The 20,746-nt window shown below is 37.7% G+C and overlaps 1 protein-coding gene across 32 annotated transcripts in view; it reads right to left on the minus strand.

Moving 5' to 3' along the window:
- Positions 1–20,746, minus strand: part of FIP1L1 (factor interacting with PAPOLA and CPSF1) — a 90,619-nt gene that overhangs the window by 64,766 nt on the left and 5,107 nt on the right. For 18 of the 32 annotated variants that reach the window (XM_064285816.1, XM_064285811.1, XM_064285807.1 and 15 more), the window contains 5 exons: positions 19,588–19,645; positions 18,423–18,526; positions 14,719–14,783; positions 13,892–13,999; positions 13,359–13,489 (listed from right to left, as the gene is read on the minus strand). In XM_064285816.1, the coding sequence (XP_064141886.1) occupies positions 13,359–13,489; positions 13,892–13,999; positions 14,719–14,783; positions 18,423–18,526; positions 19,588–19,645 (466 nt within the window). Of the gene's footprint in view, positions 1–12,988; positions 13,058–13,358; positions 13,490–13,891; positions 14,000–14,718; positions 14,784–18,422; positions 18,527–19,587; positions 19,646–20,746 lie in introns of all 32 variants that reach the window. The other 14 variants (XM_064285798.1, XM_064285812.1, XM_064285800.1 and 11 more) reach the window with 2 other exon arrangements.

The following is a 20,746-nucleotide window of genomic DNA, read 5'->3' on the forward strand; positions in this document are numbered from 1 at the left end:
TACTAGAGGCTAAGTTGAAAAAATAGTAGAACACCATACAAATGTGTTATCACAATTTTATTTAAACCCACAAAAAACAAAAAGATTGGGAAAGCAACAAAATTTAGAACTTTGAGAGCAGGAAAGAAAAAATGGTAACTAACTCAATAGATCAAAGAAAGATGGATTCTAAGTTGAATGGGAAAGCAGAGACAGAATTCACAGGACTCCAAAAAGTTCAGCAATTGGCAACCCTAGCCCCCAGAACATTTGAATCCGCCAACCATACATACCCTCCAGAAACCATGGTGGCATAGTGGTTAAGTGCTATGGCTGCTAACCAAAAGGTTGGCAGTTTAAATCTACCAGGCGCTCCTTGAAAATTCTATGGGGCAGTTTTACTCAGTCCTATCGGGTTGCTATGAGTGGGAATCGATGTCACGGCAACAGGTTTGGTTTGGTTTTTTGGTATGTATCCTGTAGGCAGGAGACATATGTCTTCTCTGAAAAATCAGATTACCCCAACAGAAAAAAGACAGACCAAACCTAAAGATACTGACCTCGGGGATTCTGAAAAAAATTAGCCCTACAGTGAAGCCTAAGGAGCTTTGGTGGTGCAATCATTAAGTGCACACCTGCTAACCAAAAGGTCTGCAGCTCAAACCCACCAGAGGCTCTGCAAAAGAAAAGACCTGGCAATTTGCTCTCATACCATTACAGTGTAGGAAATCCTATGGGGCAGTTCTACTGTCATACAGGATGGCTATGAGTTGGAATGGACTCAATGGCACACAACAGCAGCACACGGAAGCCTAAGAAGCAGTGGTGGCAGAAACAATTAAAGCTCTCAACTGCTAACGAAAAGGTTGGTGGTTCAAACCCATCCAGTGGCTCCACAGGAGAAAGACCTGGCAATCTGCTTTGTAAAGAATACAGCCAAGAGGGGGAAGGAGTCAAGATGGCAGACTAGTCAAATGCACCATGCTGTCCCTCTGCAGGAGACATCTGAAAAACCAGGTAAAACAGATACAGATGTCAAGCCTGCAACCCTGTGCATCAAACGAAGGGATAAAGAACTAGATCAAACCTGGAATGAAAGAAGAAACTGAATGAAAACAGCGAACAAGAAGAGGTGAAACAGAGGTGCGTAGCCAACTAGCCAGGCACAATGTGGCCATCTTGAGACAAAGAGAGCAGCAATCACAGGTGAGGGGTAAGGGGGCAACTTCACGGAATTCCAATCAGGAGGCAGAGAAACTGAGAAGAAACATCCAGAGTGAAACAAGGTGGAGAGCAACGCAAACCCCCATTCCAGCAGCCCAGACCACCAGGGACCATGGTACAAACCATCTCCCCTTCTGAGGACTGACGGCACACTCTCCCCCTACCACATGCTCTAGCAGACAGTGGCATGCCCTCTGACCAGGCACCTGCAGACTGGAAGCACTGCCCCCCACATTACCCCCCACCATAACCGGAGGCTTGTGCCCACTCTGACTGTACCTGGCCTGCCTAGGACCATCACCGAGTTTCTGTGCCCCCGACCTGTGACTGACAACCCGGCCACCCTCGCCCACAACATCCAGCTACTGACAGTGTGCACACACAACACCCAATCCGGTGACCAGCGTGAACACTCCCCACACCCACACCCAGCTGACTGGTTGTTTCACCAGAAACACCAGCTATATCCTCAACCACCCTGCAAGACCAGCAAACAGAGATCCGCATACACACACCCAGTCACTCCCCCCCCACCCCACCCAGAGACAGGCATGAGAACTCCAGCGTAGCCAGACTAGCAACCAGGGTAGCACACACATCCTGCCTACTCGGATATATCAGAACAAAACAAAACAAAAAATCAGGATGCAGCAAACATACAATAAGACCTTGATGCCTCAGAGACAATATCAAATCAAAGAAGGAGGCTTAGATAGCGCCAGCAAATGAACAAATAAAGAACCAGACAACCTTCCAGAGGAAGGAATGATAATGGAAGTACCTGATACAGCATTCTCTGAGAGATCAAGGAAAACACAGACAAAACAACAGAAGAATTCACTAAACAATACAAGAATGACAACAAAATAAACGATTAGAAACCATAACAAAAACAACTAGAAATACAAAAGTTACAATAAAATTTCAGAAATGGACAACTTAATAAAAGGATGTACAAGTAGAATTGAATTACTGGGAGACACACTTAGAAAAAGTGTAGAAGAAAGCCTAAGAATTATGTGGGACATCATCAAGAGGAAAAATTTGTACATGATCAGGGTTCCAGAACAGGGGAAGGCAATGGAAAACACAGAGAGAACTGAAGATTTGCTGACAGAAAAACCCCCTTACATTATGAAAGATAAGAAGATATCCATCCAAGAAGCTCAGTGAATCCCTCACAGGACAGACTCTAAAAGAAAGTCACCAAGAGATATAATCAAACTTACTAAAATGAAAGACAGAGAAAGAATTCTGAGAGCAGCTCAGGAAAAACAAATAAGTCACGTACAAAGGGTAACCAGTAAGACTAAACTTTGATTGCTCTGCAGAAACTATGCTGGCAAGAAAGCAATGGAATCACATATAAAGCTTTGAAGAAAAAAAGAAACAGCCAGGCAAGAATTACATAACTAGGAAAATTGTTTCTCAAATACAATGGCAAAGTTAGAATGTCTCCAGATAATGTCAAAACAACATCAAAATAAAGATGAGGAATAAATGGTGCAGTTATAGAATTTCATAGGGAGAGGACATAAAGGCGATATCAAAAAATAAAAGACTGTTCTATACTTAGGAAGATTAACATGAATTTCAAGACCGCCTAAAGAAAGTTAGCAAACCTACTCACCAAAATAAAAAGAAAAACCATAAAGTCTGAAAAATCACAAAATCAACAAGGAAAGAAATAAAAAGAACATCCACAAACAAAAAATTAGCACAGAAATCTTCAACACCACCAAAAGAAAACAAAATAGTAGCAGTAAACACATACCTATGGATAATCACACTGAATGTAAAGGGCTTAAAGGCACCAGTACAGAGACAGAGAGTAGCAGAATGGTTTCAAAAAAAAAAAAAACCACATCCCATCAATATAGGTGTGTACAAAAGATGCACCTTAGGCACAAAGACATAAAAAAAACTAAAACTCAGAGGATAGAAAAAAATATATCGAGCAAACAATAACCAAAAAAGACCAGGAATGGCAATATTAATCTCTAGTAAATAAGGCAAAATCGACATTAAAGATAAGGAAGGACATTATACAATGATTAAAGGGTCAATCCACCAAGAATTCATAATCAAACATATACACACCCAAAGACGGCTTCAAAATATATAAAATAAACTGTAACAGCACTGTAAAGAAAAATAGTTCCACAATAATGGTAAGAGACTTTAATGAACCACTTTGGGTGAAGAACAGAACGAGAAAGAAACTCAACAAAGATACAGAAGATCTAATTGCCACAATCAACCAACCTGACCACATATACAGAACACTCCACATTGACAGCAGCAAAGTATACATTCTTTTCCAACATACATGGATCATTCTCCAGGAGAGACCACATTTTAGGCCACAAAGCAAGCCTCAACAAAATCCAAAACATCAAAATAATACAAAGCATTTTCTATGATCACAACGCTACAAAAGCTGAAAGAACAAGAAAAAAAAATTAAATACATGGAAACTGAATAGCACCTTACTCAAAAACCACTGGGTAATAGAAAAATCAAAGATAAAATTTTTAAAAATCCTAAAATCAAGTGAGAATGAAAACCTTTGACACACAGCAAAGCAGTGCTCAGAAAATTTACAGCAATAAATGCAAGCATCAAAAAATAAGAGCCACATTCATAACATTAACCCTACAACTTGAAGAAATAGAAAGGCAGTAGCAAAAGGCAGCCACGGTTACCAGAAGATAGGAAATAATAAACATTAGAGCAGAAATACATGAAATAGAGAATAGAAATAGAAACAATCCACAAGGCCAGAAGTTGGTTCTTTGAAAGGATCATTAAAATTGACAAACCACTGGCCAAATCAACAAAAGTAAACCAGGAGAAGAAGCAAATAACCTATATAAGAAATGAAATGAGTGACATTACAACAAACCCAACTAAAATAAAAAGGATCATAACAGAATACTATGAAAAATTGTACTCCGACAAATTTGAAAACCTAGGGGAAACAGACAAATTTTTAGGAACTCACCACGCTCCTAAATAGCACAAGCTGAGATACAAAAACTAAACACATAACAAAAGAAGAGACTAGAGAAGCAGTATAAAATACTTCTCCAATATAATAAATATATATATATTTTTTAATATACTAAAAAAAAAAAAATTCCCCACCAAAAAAAGCCCTAGCCCAATGACTTCACTGGAGAATTCTACCAAACATTTATTAGAGAAGAGCTCACATCAATACTACTCAAACTATTTCAGAGCATAGAAAAGGAAGGAATATTTCCAAATTCATTCTATGAAGCCAGGCAAAGACATCACAAAAAAGAAACTGCAGATCAACGTCCCTCATAAATACGTTGTTAGGTGCCACCAAGCCGGTTCTGACTCACAGCAACTCTATGTACAAGAGAATGAAACAATGCACGGTCTTGCGCCATCCTCACAATTGTTTTTATGCTTGAACTCATTGTTGAAGCCACCGTGTCAATCCATTTTGTTGAGGGTCTTCCTCTTTTTCACTGGCCCTCCTAAATATAGACACAAAATTTCTCAACAAAACACCAGCCAATAGAATTTAACAACATTATCAAAAAAAAATAATACAGCATGACCAAGTGGGATTCATACCAGGTATGCAAGGATGGTTCAACATTAGAAAATCAATGTCAGACACCACATAAATAAAAGAATCACATGATCATCTAAATTGAAGCAGAAAAGGCATCTGTTAAAGTCCAACACTCTTTCCAGATAAAAACTCTCAGCAAAATACAAATAAATATAATAAAGGGCATTTATACAAAACCACCAGCCAACGGTATTCTCAACAGAGAGAGACTGAAAGCGTTCCCCTTGAGAATGGGAACAAGACAAGGATGCTCTTTATTACCACTCTTATTTAACATTTTACTGGAAATCCTAGCTAGAGCAATAAGGCAAGAAAAGGAAATAAAGAGCATCCAAATTGGTAAGGAAGAAGTAAAACCATCCTTATTCGCTGACGATATAATCCTATAGATAGAAAATCCCCAAAATCCCACAAGACAGCTACTGGAACTAATAGAAAGATGTAGCAGAGTAGCAGTATACAAGATCAACATACAAAAATCAGTTGATTTAAAAAATGAAATCAGGAAAATAATACCATTTACAATAGCCCCCCAAAAGATAAAATACTTAGGAGTAAATCTAACTGGGGACATAAAAGATCTACACAAAGAAAATACAAAACACACTATTGCCAAGAAACCAAAAGAGACCTATATAAACGGGAAAACATACCATGCTCACGGAGAGGAAGAGTCGACACTGTGAAAACGTCAATACTACTCAAAGATATCTACAGATATAATGTAATCCCAATCCAAATTTCAACGGCATTCTTTAATGAGATAGAAAAACTAATAACCAACTTTATACAGGAAGGAAAGATATCCCAGGTAAGTAAAGCACTGCTGAATAAGAACAAAGTACGAGGCCTCACCCTACCTGATCTCAGAACCTACTATACAGCCACAGTAGTCAAAACAGCCTGGTGGTATAAAAACGGACACACAGAAGAATGGAACAGAACTGAGAACCCAAACATACATCCATATGGCTACAGACAGCTGATCTTTGACAAAAGGCCAAAGTCCATTAAATGGGGAAGCAACAGTCTCTTCAAGAAATGGTGCTGGTAAAACTGGATATCTAACTGTAGAAAAACTAAACAAGATGCAGACCTCACACCATACACAAAAAATAACTCAAAATGGATCAAAGGCCTAAATACAAAACTTAAAACTATAAAGATCATGAAGGAAAAAATAGGAACAATGCTAGTAACCCTAATATATGGCATAAACAGAACACCAAATATAACTAAAAATGCATACACAGCAGAAAATTAAATACATAAACGGGACCTCCTAAAAATTAAACACTTATGCTCAATAAAAGACTTCTCCAAAAGATTAAAAAGAGAACCTACAAATAGGGAAAATATTTCTGGCTATGACATATGTGACAAGGGCCTAATTTAAAACTCATAGAAAACTTCAACACCTCAACAATAAAATGATAAACAATCCAATTAAAAAATGGGCAAAGGATATGAATAAACACTTCACCAAAGACAACATTCAGGGAGTTAAGATATGAAGAAACACTTGCAATCATTAGGAATTAGAGAGATGCAAATCAAAACTACACTGAGATATCATCTCACTCTGATATTACTGGTACTAACCAAAAATACAGAAAATAACAAATATTGGCAAGGTTGTGGGGACACTGGAACTTGTATGCACTGTTGGCAGAAATGTAAAATGGTACAACCACTATGGAAAATGGTACGGTGCTTCCTCAAAAAGCTAGTGATAGAACTACCATATGATCCAGCAATCCCACTCTTAGGTATATATACCCTTAAGACTAAGAGCTGTGACACCAATAGACCTGTACGCCAATGTTTATTGCAGCATTATCCACAATAGCAAAAAGATGGAAACAACCTAAGTGCCCATCAACGGATGAATGGTTTAACAAACTATAGTACGTACACACAATGGAATACCATGAAATGATAAAGGATGACAAATCCACAAAACATCTCACAACATGGATACATGGATGAATTTGGAGGATATTATGCTGAGTGAAGTCAGTCAGTCACAAAAAGACAAATATAATGAGACCTCTATCATAAAGTAACAACAAAAAGTTTTCACACAGAAGAAAAAAAAGAAACATTCTTTGATGGTTACCAGGGATGGGAAGGGGAGAGAGGGAAAATTACTAAAAAGATAAAGAAAAACAAATCAAACCTGTTGCCACTGAGTCAATTTCGACTCATGGCAACCTTACAGGGCAGAGTAGAACTGCCCCACAGGGTTTCCAAGGAGCAGCTGGTGGATTCGAACTGCTGACCTTTTACTTAGGAGCTGAGCTCTTAACCACTGTGCCACCAGGGATTGTGTTAATATTGGTGATGGGAAAGGCAACACAAAATATGGCAGAAGTCGGCACAACATGACCAAGGCAAGAGAGAACACTGAGAGACACAAGAATAAAGGGCAACTACGTAACTACTATATAGCACAGACAATCCTGCAACGATAGTATTAACAATAATTTACGAATGGATTCATAGGCAGATAGATCTACCAAGGTTTGGGATGGTGCAACGGAGCAACCCACCAGCAAACACAAGTTTGGTAGCGGATATTTCTATACACATGACCTTAGGTACTCCTCATATATTAATTCAGGCAATAGCGCACACAAGGGGCACAGTCAGGGAAACCTCTTAGACATAACCAAATACCTCGCAAGATGAACTTCCTAGGCTCAAAGCAAAGGAAAATAGACTCAGAGAACATCTACATAAACTGGCACAGCACAGTTCATAAAGACAATGTTCTGCATTCTACTTTGGTGAGATCTTAATAGCTTGCCATTGGTCTATTCCTGTGCAGAGAAAAGGTGAGTGAGGAAAACTAAAGACTCAAAGGAGCAGTTAGTCCAAAAGACTAATGGACAGCATGAAACACAGCCTACGTTACCCTACGACGGAAAGACTAGACGGTACCCAGCAACCATTACAGACTGCTTTCACTGGGATCACAACACAGAGTCTCACTTGGTGTTGGAATAAAATGCACAACCAAAAATCAAATTAGCAAGAAGAACCAGATTTATTGGTATGACAGAGACTAGACAAGACTATGGCCCTAAGACATCCTTTTGACCTGGAACTGAAGCCATTTTGACCTGGAGCTGAACCCATTCCCAGAGACTACCTTGCAGTCAAACAGACAAGCCCATACAATCAGCAACACCATCCTTGAAACAATCAATTATACAAAATAAAAAGGGCAATATTTGCCCAAAAGCAAAGATAAGAAGGCAGGAATGGGGTAGAAAATCAGGACAAAAAGAAATGGGGAACCCAAGGCAAAAATGTGGAGAGTACTGACACATTGTGGGGAACGAAAGGCCATATAGCACTTTATGTACAAAGTACCAGATGTGACTCCAATTTACTCTGTAAACCTTCACCTAATGCGCAATAAAAAAATTTTAAAAATCAGTCAAGAAAACCCTATGGGCCTGTTCTACTCTATCACATGGGGTCACTATGAGCAAAATTGAGTGAAGGGCATACAACAACAATACAGTGAAGCTTACAGTTCCATTTACAAGTTCCATTTACATGCGCAGAGCTTCCAAGAAACTTTGTAGTAGCCCACTCTTACATATAAGTGAATGACCAAGACCAAGAGACATCTGAGAAAAGTGAAAAGACAGAAGCAAAAAATAACAAATTTTAAAAACCAACTTGGATAAACTTTTATTATACCTTAAAAACAAATAAACAAACTCGGGAAAACACACTATGCAGGGAGAAGAAAAAAACAAGCAAACCTATGATTAATATCTTCTGAGAGACAGGGAAAAAAGATACTGCATTATTGCATGCAAGAAAAAAGAACAGGATGCGATGGTTAAATAATAATAATAAAAAAAAAACCTCTTGGAAATTAAAAATATAATAGCAGAAATGAAAAAGACAATACAAAAGTTGTAAGAGTGAAGAAATCTCCCAGATAACAGAAGACAAATTATGGATAACACTGCGAAGAATGGGAATTCCAGAACACTTGATTGTGCTCATGAGGAGCCTTTACACAGATCAAAAGGCAATTGTTCAGACAGAACAGGGAGATACTGATTGGTTTAAAGTTAGGAAAGGTGTGCGTCAGGGTTGTATCCTTTCACCACGCTTATTAAACCTGTATGCTGAGCAAATAATACGAGAAGCTGGACTATATGAAGAAGAACGGGGCATCAGTATTGGAGGAAGATTCATTTACAACCTGCATTATGCAGATGATACAACCTTGCTTGCTGAAAGTGAAGAGGACTTGAAGCACTTACTAATGAAGATCAAGGACCACAGCCTTCCGTATGGACTACACCTCAACATAAAGAAAACAAAAATCCTCACAACTGGGTCAATGAGCAACATCATGATAAACAGATAAAAGACTGAAGTTGTCAAGGATTTCATTTTACTTGGATCCAAGATCAACAGCCACGGCAGCAGCAGTCAAGAAATCAAACGACTGAACTGGGTAAATCTGCTGCAAAGGACCCCTCTAAAGTGTTGAAAAGCAAAGCCATGGTATTTTCAATTGCATAATATGCACGTGAAAGCTGGATAATGAATAAGGAAGACCGAAGAAGAATTGATGTCTTTGAATTGCGGTGTTGGCGAAAATTAGTGAATATACCATGGACTGCCAAAAAAATGAACAAATCTCCCTTGGAAGAAGTGCAACGAGAATGCTCCTTAGAAGCAAGGAGGGCGAGACTGCATCTTACATACTTTGGACATGCTGTCAGGAGGGATGAGTCCCTGGAGAAGGACATCATGCTGGGCAGAGTACACGGTCAGCAGAAAAGAGGAAGACCCTCAACGAGGTGGAATGACCCAGTGGCTGCAGCAATGAACTCAAGCCTAACAATGACTGTAAGGATGCCGCAGGGCCGGGCAGTGTTTCGTTCTGTTGTGCATAGGGTCATTATGAGTTGGAACGGACTCGACGGCACCTAACAGCAAAGTCTGTTCCTTTGCCCCACTAAACCCACTGCCGTCGAGTCGATTCCGACTCATAGCGACCCTATAGGACAGAGTAGAACTGCCCCATAGTTTCCAAGGAATGCCTGGCAGATTCGAACTGCCGAGCTCTTGGTTAGCAGCCGTAGCACTTAACCACTATGCCACCAGGGTTTCCGGTCCTTCGCCCATTCACCATTATTAATTCAGGCCCTCATTCATTTTATTCCTATAGAACTGAAATGGCTTCTTATCTGCTCTCTGACTCCTCTTTTCCCCCCTCATATTCTGCAGTCCACTCTGCTGCCAGTTCCTTTTCTAGAAACCAGATTTGCTCACACTATTCTACTCAGGAACTTTCCAATGGCTTCCTGTTGCCTACACAAATGTCTACAGGCTAGTTTAAGATTAAGGTCATTGTCATCACGGGTCCATGTCCACGCCTCTCTCCTATATTATCATCCACCCCAACTTTCTTCTCATGCTGTTTTGCTCATATTGCTCTCTCTGCCTATAATGTTCTTCTCCCCTCTCCTATTAATGAAAATAACTCACTCATCTTCCAAAATCACCTCCCATTTGAATCCTTCTAGACTCTACAAAGTGGGGAGACCCACTCTCTTCTGAACTCCCCACTGCACTTTGTCAATACCAAGGCATAACATTTGTTACAAAGTATCATTCATGTACATGCCCATTTACCCACTCAGATCATGAACTCCTTGAATACAGAGATCCTGTCTTACTACAGTATCTAGCACAGTACCAGGCACATTGGAAGTGCTCAAAGACACCAGGAAAATTGGGGGAGTTTTGTTTTTACCTTATCTCTCCTTGCTCATCTATTTCAGCTCAAACCCTTAACAGTCTATACCTAGTTACAAGCTTCTTAGTTTTGGTAAGTGGTGGATAAGTGAATATGAGCTTGGATTTTCTTTTCCCAATCACACCATACATTGCTACCAGAATAATGCTACTTCTAGGTCTCTCCTGCTCACAAATAAGAAATAACTCTTCAAAAGCATCTTCCTAGTCTTCTAGGCTTTCTACACTTGAACCACACTATACAAAACCATCTCTCTTATACCACTTTCCAAAAAGAATTCTGAACCAGTAAGGCTAATTCTTTAACGAATCCTCTCATTGGCATCTACTCATTTAAAACACACACCGTTTCTTCGACCTATAATATTTTTTCTTTTCTATTCCTTGTCTTCAAGGTTCTGATTAAACTGGCACATGCTTTCTACTATGGCATGCTGCTTTAGAAATAACAGAAATAGAAAGGACCTATATATAACATCCAATGTAACTTCTCATCTTCAAATAATGTCTAATCAACTCTCATTTCTCCAAATTTTATAGCATTTTGTCTAAAATACATATTTTGGCACTTAATAATACCTAACAGGTTTACCTCTGCATCTATGGGATACCAATCATATCTTCGTCATTTTTTTTTTTATTCCCCAGGGAACTACCCCACAGAAATTGAAACAAGGATATTTGTCAAATTTATCTAAGGTGACCGAAAAACTTTTCTGAAATTCAAATGTAAATCAAATTGCAGCCTGAAAATGCCAAATGCTTCCACATACCACTAACTGCAGAGCTAGGGCATTACTAATAATAGCATCCAACTGACCACAACGTAAAGAAAAAATGTGTATCACACACATTATCAGCATAAACACCCTCTTCCCAAATTAGTATTTCTAACACGTATTAACATTTAAGCACATTATCAAGGCAAGAAAAACCACCAGACCTCACTCACCAAATTTAAATTCTTATTCAGAATCTAATAAATCATGAGTCAGTGACCTTTCGTATGATCAAAATCATTTTTCCATAGACAGTATGTATATAAAAAACTCATTCATGATGGCTGCCTTCAATGAGAGACCAGTCCCTAGGAGTTTCTTTTTATTGTTGGGTTTTAAATGTCTACCGCACAAAGATGAAGTATAAAGAAGGTGGCTGTTTATAAAGGAAGTTCTCTTTTCTGCTGAAAGAAAACAGATAGCACCACTGCAAACTATTTCATCATCAACACAATTTTTCTATCTATTCATTATAACCAGTGACAATATATTCAATGCCTAAAGAAGCAGACAAGAATGTATGACCAAAAAGAACCTAATGGTCATTTTAAACAGGATAAACACCATCACGTGCTTTTGAAATATTTACAGCAGAACAAGAACTAAATACTTACCCAAGGTTGGAAGTAAATTAAAATTAAATTCTCTATACAGAATTGTGTCCAGCAGAGCGGCTACATCTGCGGATATAGCACATGCATTGCATAAGGCAGTATTCTGGTGGACAGGGCTGCAGTCCCAAAACGGGCAGAGTTTTACATCCAGCCCACTGAAGTTCCCCGAGTATAAAACCCAATCTAAAAGCCACTCTGAATCTTTAACCCAGTGGTGATCAATTTAAGAATCAGGTATTAAGGAAAGGAAGAACACACAATCAAAGATGGCAACCAAATCAGATTCCAAGAAAGGTTTGTGGGTTTCTGGATACTAACTTAAGTATGAAAATACAGTATTTTTCTTTGGACTTAGTCTCTGATCATACTGTGGAATGGAGAAGACAGAAGTCAGACTTGATACCCAATTGGAGGTACCAACCTTGAAGTCCCTCACATAAACCTACCCCCTTTAAGTATTTATTTTTAAAAATCAACAGTGTTATCCTATTCTATTGAATTCTTAGAGACTCTCAGAGAATGCCTAAGATTCTTCAAATAGCTTCAACTATGAGACATTACACCGATTACAATGTCATACAAATTATAAGCAATTGTCTTCTTCCTTACCATTTCTAAAAAGACATTTAGAAAAAATAAATCTCCAATTCTACTGATAGAGATCATCGACAATCATCTACAACGACCTTAGCCTGTTGGCATAAAATTTTCTACCCCACAAACGAACATATACTATGACTCAAAATCACAACATATAGCAAGAATAGTTTTACTTGGCATTTGTTAGTATAATAGCTACAAATTCACATGCTTGCAAAAGTGGAGATAAAACAACAATCAGCAAATTTGTAAGTCACCAGGAAGCTGAAGGTTTGGAAAAAAGGTAGCTATTTCCACTTTAATCTTGTCACTTGAGTAGTGGTATGGGAGCAGACTCAAGAACAAAAAATGAGAGCAACCAAGGATAATTTACTAAAATTCACCTTAAAAAGATTGAATCTGCCATCTTGGATCTCTGCACCTGGTGTAACTTCCATAGTACAGTCTTCGGCCTAAGTTAAATAACATATTCCCCATTAAGATACCACATAATTTTAAATGAATAGGCCATATAAAGACAAACTAGCTGTGGCTAGTCTGCGACTTGAAACTAAGAACATCATATAATCATTAATATGAAATTCTGAAAGGGAAGGAAGGGGAAAAAATAAATAAATATGGTAAAGAGAACGGGCTTTTTAAATTATCATATAGCGTTTAACCACCTTTATAAGGAAAAAGTGATTTATTTGGGGAGGGGGTCAAAATGGACAATGGAAAAGGCAGGGGTACTGTGGAATATTTACTAATTACCGTAATTTTATTTGTAGTAGAGGTAACTGGTATAACTTCAAGTCCCATTCGTATCCTTTTCTGCTTTTCACAGTAAGCTTTCCAAGTATCTTCATTAAACCCATAATTAAAATAATCAGAAAGATCAGCACCTAAATATAAAACACACTTTCATTATACAAATATTCCAGCTCTTTATGCAGCACATAAACCATAATTTAAAAAACAAATTTAGAGTTCTCTCAGTCCTATCACTCCTTCTAATTTTATTAGTTCTCCAAATAATCACGATAAAGCAAGCAGACTATAAAAAATTTAGATCAAATTTGTTTCCTTTAGAAATTATTTAGAAACACCTCACTAGTAAGATTTATAATTTATAATATAGTCATTACTCATTTATAATTTATAATATAGGTAATCATTACTCATTTTCTTAAGACAACAAAAATGACATTAAAAAACATTCTAAGTTGATGCCCAAAAAATACTTTTCTGATAACTATTTATACTAAAAAAAAACTTTAAACAGATATAATCCATGAAAATCTTACCTGGTTTACGCCATGGTTTATCTTCAAAAGAATCCAAATCTACCTCCAAAAGCGGAACTCCATTAATGCTTCCAGGTGCATCAAGGTCCACCCCTTTGACTTTCGTTCCTATTTTATAAAATTACAAAATGGAGATGTAGCTACATTAGCAAGAAGCTGGAAGATAACACAGACAAACAGAAACATAATACTTTTTTAATATTCCTGGCACCAGAAATGGCAAGAGTTCCAAACAAAGCATTAAGGTTTACCACAAACAGAAGTATGTGGGGGTAACCTTTACGGTGTAGCCATGAGATAAACTGAGTAGAGCGATTAGAGACTTATCCCTTACAATAATGGATGCCTGTGCCAAGAGGAAGTTGCTAACATCCATGTTTAAATCACTGTTTTAATACAGCCTGGGAGCTAAGAAAGGTTTTTACATTTTTAAAGAGCTGTAAAACAAACAAAAGAATATGTGACAGGATGTAGCCTACAAAGCCTAAGATACATGCAGTCCTTTACTGAAAACGTCTGCTGATCTCTGTGATATATGGTCAGAAACTGCTTTTTGTAACTGACCAGTAATAATTTTTTCTTTTTTTAGTTATAAACCCCGGTGGCGCAGTGGTTAAGTGCTACGGCTGCTAACCAAAGGGTCAGCAGTTCGAATCCGCCAGGCACTTCTTGTAAACTCTATGGGGCAGTTCTACTCTGTCCTATAGGGTTGCTATGAGTCGGAATTGACTCGATGGCACTGGGTTTGTTTTTTTTGGTTTTATTTATAATCTATTCAGATATGTGCCTTATTTTTCCATTCATGCAACTGCAAACAGAAACTTTACCTGTAGTTCCATAAACTCTTCCTCCTGTCTTGATGTTGAGATTTACAGGTGCTGTGCCATAACTCCTAAAAACAAAATAATAAAAATTACCCTGAGAAACTTTATGTAAACAAAACAGCATATTCAATGTGTACAAATTATACCCCCACAGAGTAACAGGAGAGACTGACACTGACTCCCACGTTTTACAAAACATAAACTAGTATTAAAAGTGTGTTGTTGGATCAATAAAAAATGAAAACAAATATTTTAAATATGACTTATTACCTTAAATGCCTCCCTGCCACTAACTCAATATCCCACTATAACTACACAAGAAATTTGGGAAGGGGATGAACAGTTGATATACCTGTCTTTATTTCCTCACCTCCTAGTTATTCATCATACAGCAGTCATGTAAGAGTAAAATTTCTTCACCCTACTGCCAAATCCATTGGCCTCATTTCAGTCCTTCCTACACTTGATGTTGATAAATCCTCTTTTGAATACCCACAGAGTACATGTCCAGATTATTCACTCAATTATATGAAATTAAGAAATGAATCTAGGGTAAAAGCAGAGCAGGGGTAGGTGGTCGTAGGTGGTTAAAGATTGAGAGAAAACAAGAAGAAAGCCTCTAGGATGCTAGCAATGTTCTGTATCTTGATCTGGGTGGTGGTTACATGAATGCATATATTCAAAAACTATTTTAAATAAAGTATATCATACATGTGATAAAGTTAACAACAAAAAAAAAAATACAAAATCTGGAGTCAGACAAACCTATGGCAAAATTTATGTTTGCCTGGAATCAAACAAACCTATGACAATTTACGTATTGTCAATTACCAGTTTTGTACCCTTGGCCAAGTCATTTGGACCCCATGAGCCTCACATTCATTTTCTGTAATATGGGTTTAGAGACAGTTCCCTACTTTTCTAGATAATGCAATCTTGTATATGAGTGGTAAAATCAAATATACTAAGTAAAATAAATTTACATGTCATGGGGAGTGTGTTAATTTTATGTGTTAACTTGGCTAGGCTACGGTTCCCAGTGGTTTTGCCAAACACTAGACTAGCTGCTGTTCTATAAAGTAATCTAATGCGATATCATCACCTTCTATAACGTAATACAATCAATCAGTTAATTGAAAGGGGAGTTTCTTTAGGACATGGTATGCCTAAATAGGTATTTTCAGCATCTCTCTCTCCCCCTGCCCACTCTTCCTGTCCTGACCTATGAATCTTGGGATGCCAAGCCTGCAGTAGTCTCCAGCCTGCCACCTGACCTACAGATTTTGGACATGCCAGCCCCCCACCATCCTGTAAGCCAGCAGGGGCCTCCAGCTTATCACCTGACCTATGAGTTTTGGACTTTTACTTCAATCCCCTGAAGTAAAGCCCAATCTCTCACACATACGTCTCACTGGTTCTGTTTCTCTAGAGAACCATAAGACAGGGAGGCTTAAAGAGAGGTGATAGAGGGGAGTGGGCAACGAAGGCTAAATTTCTACCAAGCAAAAAGGTATTATTAAGATCCCAACTTATAGATGTTTTCAATGATGTATTTCTTACATCATATACACGTTATTTAATTTCGTTCTTTTCCCTCCCAAGTTCAGCCAACTGGACTTATGAAAATACACAGCTTTTGGTCTGCCTAATAATTATTTCCATATTTTGGAATAACCTAGGTTGGTCATTTTCATTACCACTGTCATTTTCCTGTTTTCTGCTTTTTTAAAAAACCAGGGCAGTAAGATATTCAAATAATTGTATAAAGCTCCACTGCTACAAACACGAAAAGTATATAGTAGTCAAACTGTTGAACTGTCAAGCATACTATCATCACCAACCTGAAATGTGTAACCATCTTACCAACTGCTTAATTCATTTAATAAATGTTTACTGGGCACGAACTGTTGTCAGATACAGTTCCAGGCTAAACAGAATGAGGAAGTGGACAAATATGATTTCTGCCCTCTTGAGACTTACACATTTTAACAATCCAAATTCACAGAGCAAAAGCAGTCTGGGGGTATCTATATATGACATACAAAAGTTATGTGAAAACCAAATGTATAGAAGTCAAGGACTATCTTTAGACGGTCCTCAGCAGTTTAGTCCTAAATGCTCAATAAATGCATTTCATTGTCTCTCACCTATCTACTTTCCCTACCACACCTTGGGTTTTAAAACATCACTTTTCTTTTTTAAGGCAGCAAGCCTTCATATTCACCATGTGTTAAGAAGTTTAGCTGTATAAAAAACAGCACTCAAGGAAACATGATATAGTGTCTAATAGACCCCCAGATGCTAGATCCTGGGTGTTATGCAGGAACTTCAAAGTAAACACATACATTTATTTTAACATGCTCTTTCCACATTACTCATACACATTAGTACCTGTTATGTTATATACTCAATGAACTGTTCTAGAAACCACCAACGCTGGGCACTGGGTAGAAACCACCAAACCATTTCTGAATCCTTTGTCTTCCTGTCCAACCACAACCAACCCATGTTACTTCTTCTGATTATGCTTCTAAAATATACCTTATTTTCCCAAACCAAACCAAACCCAGTGCCGCCGAGTCGATTCCAACTCATAGCGATCCTATAGGACAGAGTAGAACTGCCCCATAGAGTTTCCAAGGAGTGCCTGGCAAATTCAAACCGCCAACCCTTTGGTTAGCTGCTGCAGCACTTAACCATTACACCATCAGGGTTTCCCTTATTTTCTCATCCATCCCTACACTACTGCTGCTGGCTTAGTTTGGGGTATCATTACCCTTGAACAACTACTTCAAGTCTATTAGCTAATTTATCTCCATGTATGATATCCCAATGATATGACTAGAATTGTCTTTAGCACATAATTCAACTTGCCTAAAAACCTTCAAAGGTTGTACGATGACATAGTAAAAATGTCCTTAATATGACAAACAGGCCCTTCCTAAGTGATTTCAAGCATCCCTTCCCATCTACCTAATACTCCAGACACGTGGTTCCTCCAAACCATACTTTACTAGTCTACCTAAGCAGTACCCTCTGCCTAGATCATCAGTTCTCCCTTCTTCTGTCTGAAGAATGATTCAAAGCAGTTGTTACCTTCTCTGGGATCTTCTCAACACCTGTGGGCTTTTAGCAGCTCTCCTTTCAAAGCTTTCAAATCAGTTTGAACACGTTTCTATTCTAGCACACTGCAATGAAGGTATTTACTCACTTGTCTGTCTTCCTCACTACTTCTGGAAAATAAGGACTGTTTTATGAATTTTTGGCTTCTCATTATCAATTATTACAGTACCAGACAAATAAGATTATACCTTTAAAAAGTATCTGTTGAATGAATGAATGGATGTTTTCACTGGGCAAAAAAATTAAAAAACCTAATGCAGCTGTGGATAAGTAACAAAATCAAAGAATGATAAACAAATGCAAACTGCATTTTAAGGTTTCTAATTCTAACTAAAGAATTTGTACAACTTAATACTTTTCTACAAACACTTTAATTTCAGGAACCAAAAACTCTGCTTCCATGTCACTTTACCTAATTATCTTTTGGAAAGAAACGTTTTCATGGTAAAATTTTGAAGAGTTCTTTCCGATGATGGTAAGATGGAGAAAGTGTAAAAACAATGGAATCAGCCACGAAGGGCTTTATATAGCCGAATTATTTTTGATAAGAGTTTTCAGACAATTGTCACATAAGTATAACTTACCCGTACTGCGGTCCTCCTGTTTTAATGTCTCCTATAGTGACATGAACATCATCCTCATCGTCATCACTGTCACTATCACTATCGTCTTCCGTTTCGGTCACTTTCTACACCAACATAAGGAATTATAAAATACCTTAAATAATCCATTACACCACCTAATATTAGTAACTGAAGTATATATTCATTCTGTTTTTTGAGATGCAGTGTTAGAGAAAGAAAGTTATAGGCTCATAAGGCTGCCACCTATTTCAACACGTTTATAACACTGATGTCCTACATGATAAAAAGGAACATGAATAAAGAAATAACCTTTTCAGCATCATCTTTTTGTAAATAATGGTTTTTTTTAACCATTTATAATTTCCAAATGCAGCTGCAATAAATGTAAATTTCTACAAAATAAGCATTTGAAGAATTCTTTGCAAAAAGAATATGAAGGTAAGAGGAAAACAATTTTAAGATTCACGATCAAAATGCACCAAATAGTAAAGAGCAGCTCAACCATTCCTGGCATTCACTCACACCCAGAAGAGGCCTTGAATGCAAATGGTTGAGAGAATACCTTGTTTCTATCTGTGTAAAGTTGGGCCAGTTAAGCAGACTTTATTTTGGCTCCAAAAGGCTTAGTAACATGCTAGTAAATAAGTATATCACCTAGGCAAAATACCTTTGTGTATGCAAGGTCAAGCTTGCAGAATAAGTATTTTTAAGGATTAAGATGTTAAAATATTCATAAGACTAACGATACCTTCATCCCACAAAATACTACTTTTAACAGGCATGGGGTCAGGAACTGTTACTTACATTTAAAAAAATATTTGCTAAAAAACCATGACAACTTACATGACGGGACTCAATGTCCACTTTGAAAATCAGGTTCAGTATGATCTAATCCTGCTGACTATTCAGTGCCTTGAAATCATCAAGCATTGCGCCTTTGCACATGCTGTATGTCCTCTGAAGTCCCTTCCCACTATTCTCTTCCTTGGCAGTCCCTACGCATGCTTTTGATGGCACCAGATGAGGTAGAAGACGTAAAAGGGGGCCAGATAACACAGGATACCGAAGGTCATTTTAAAATTTGGCTTTGTTCCTAAATGAATTGGGAAGGTACTGAAAAAGATTTTAAACAGGAAAATAACCAGATTTCAAAGCCTTATGTTACCGGTTTTGGTACACCATTTTCAGTAGTTTCATCTTCAATTCCAGATGGAGGATTAGCGCTACAAACAACAAAAATACATGTCAGGTATTACTTTTCCAGAGTACAGATAGCTTATACTAGAATTTTTAAACAATGTCTAACAACAAAACCCACTGCCGTCGAGTCCATTCCGACTCATAGTGACCCTACAGGACAGAGTAGAACTGCCCCGTAGTGTTTCCAAGGAGCACCTGGCGGATTCGAACTGCCGACCTCTTAGTTAAGAGCTGTAGCACTTAACCACTACGCCACAAGGGTTTCTCCAAATAAAGTTTCCTAAAATTAGTGTCCCCTCTGGATGGTAAGAACAAAGACAGTAAAAACTGCCTCTCATTCCATTACATGAGACAAGTACTCATCACTGAAAGTAGAATGGAATTGCTTCCACAATTAGTTAATGACTTGCCACCTAACAGCGGGCTTTTTTTTTTTTTTAAACACTTTAAAATATGCAGCACATTTAGTCAATTTTACTTATCCTAGATTTTTTCTGAATATCCCTATGTGCCAGGTACTACTGTAATTGTCCAGGGCTACATAACACTGCTTTCTCTTTTTTTCCCTGATGTGCAGGGAATTCAGATTTGTGATACCATCACATTAACTCTTAGTATGCCTCTCTCGGGTGTTCTGTTTCACCAACCATACTGGACATATGCCCACTGCTATATAAAAAATAAAGAAAACTGTAAGATTAAAAAATATATACCTTTATGCAAATCTGTCCTACAATTTGATACTAATGAGGAGCTCCAGACCTAATTTTGATAAATTAAAAAATATTTTTTAACGTCAGATAATACTCGAATTTGCCCTTTCACAGCAAGAGTGTAACAATAAACTTTCCATTCCCATGTGGCCTTTAACCCTCAAATAACACTTTCAGCATTAGAGTGTAATTGGTTTCTTGTATTTTTAATAATTATGATTTAGACTGTGAGAATTACTCACAACTCATTTACATACAAGGAAATTGAAGTACAAAGCAACCAACTAGTTTGGCCCCCAAGTCTCACGATTATTTAGTATCATTTCTAAGAAAAATGCCCAGATTTTGACATAGCAGAGCTCCTTTCATTAGATTTCTGCTAATCTTTAAATTTCATTTTATGTCAAGCAG

Source organism: Loxodonta africana, chromosome 5 (assembly GCF_030014295.1).
Source record: "Loxodonta africana isolate mLoxAfr1 chromosome 5, mLoxAfr1.hap2, whole genome shotgun sequence".
Lineage (NCBI taxonomy): Eukaryota > Metazoa > Chordata > Mammalia > Proboscidea > Elephantidae > Loxodonta > Loxodonta africana.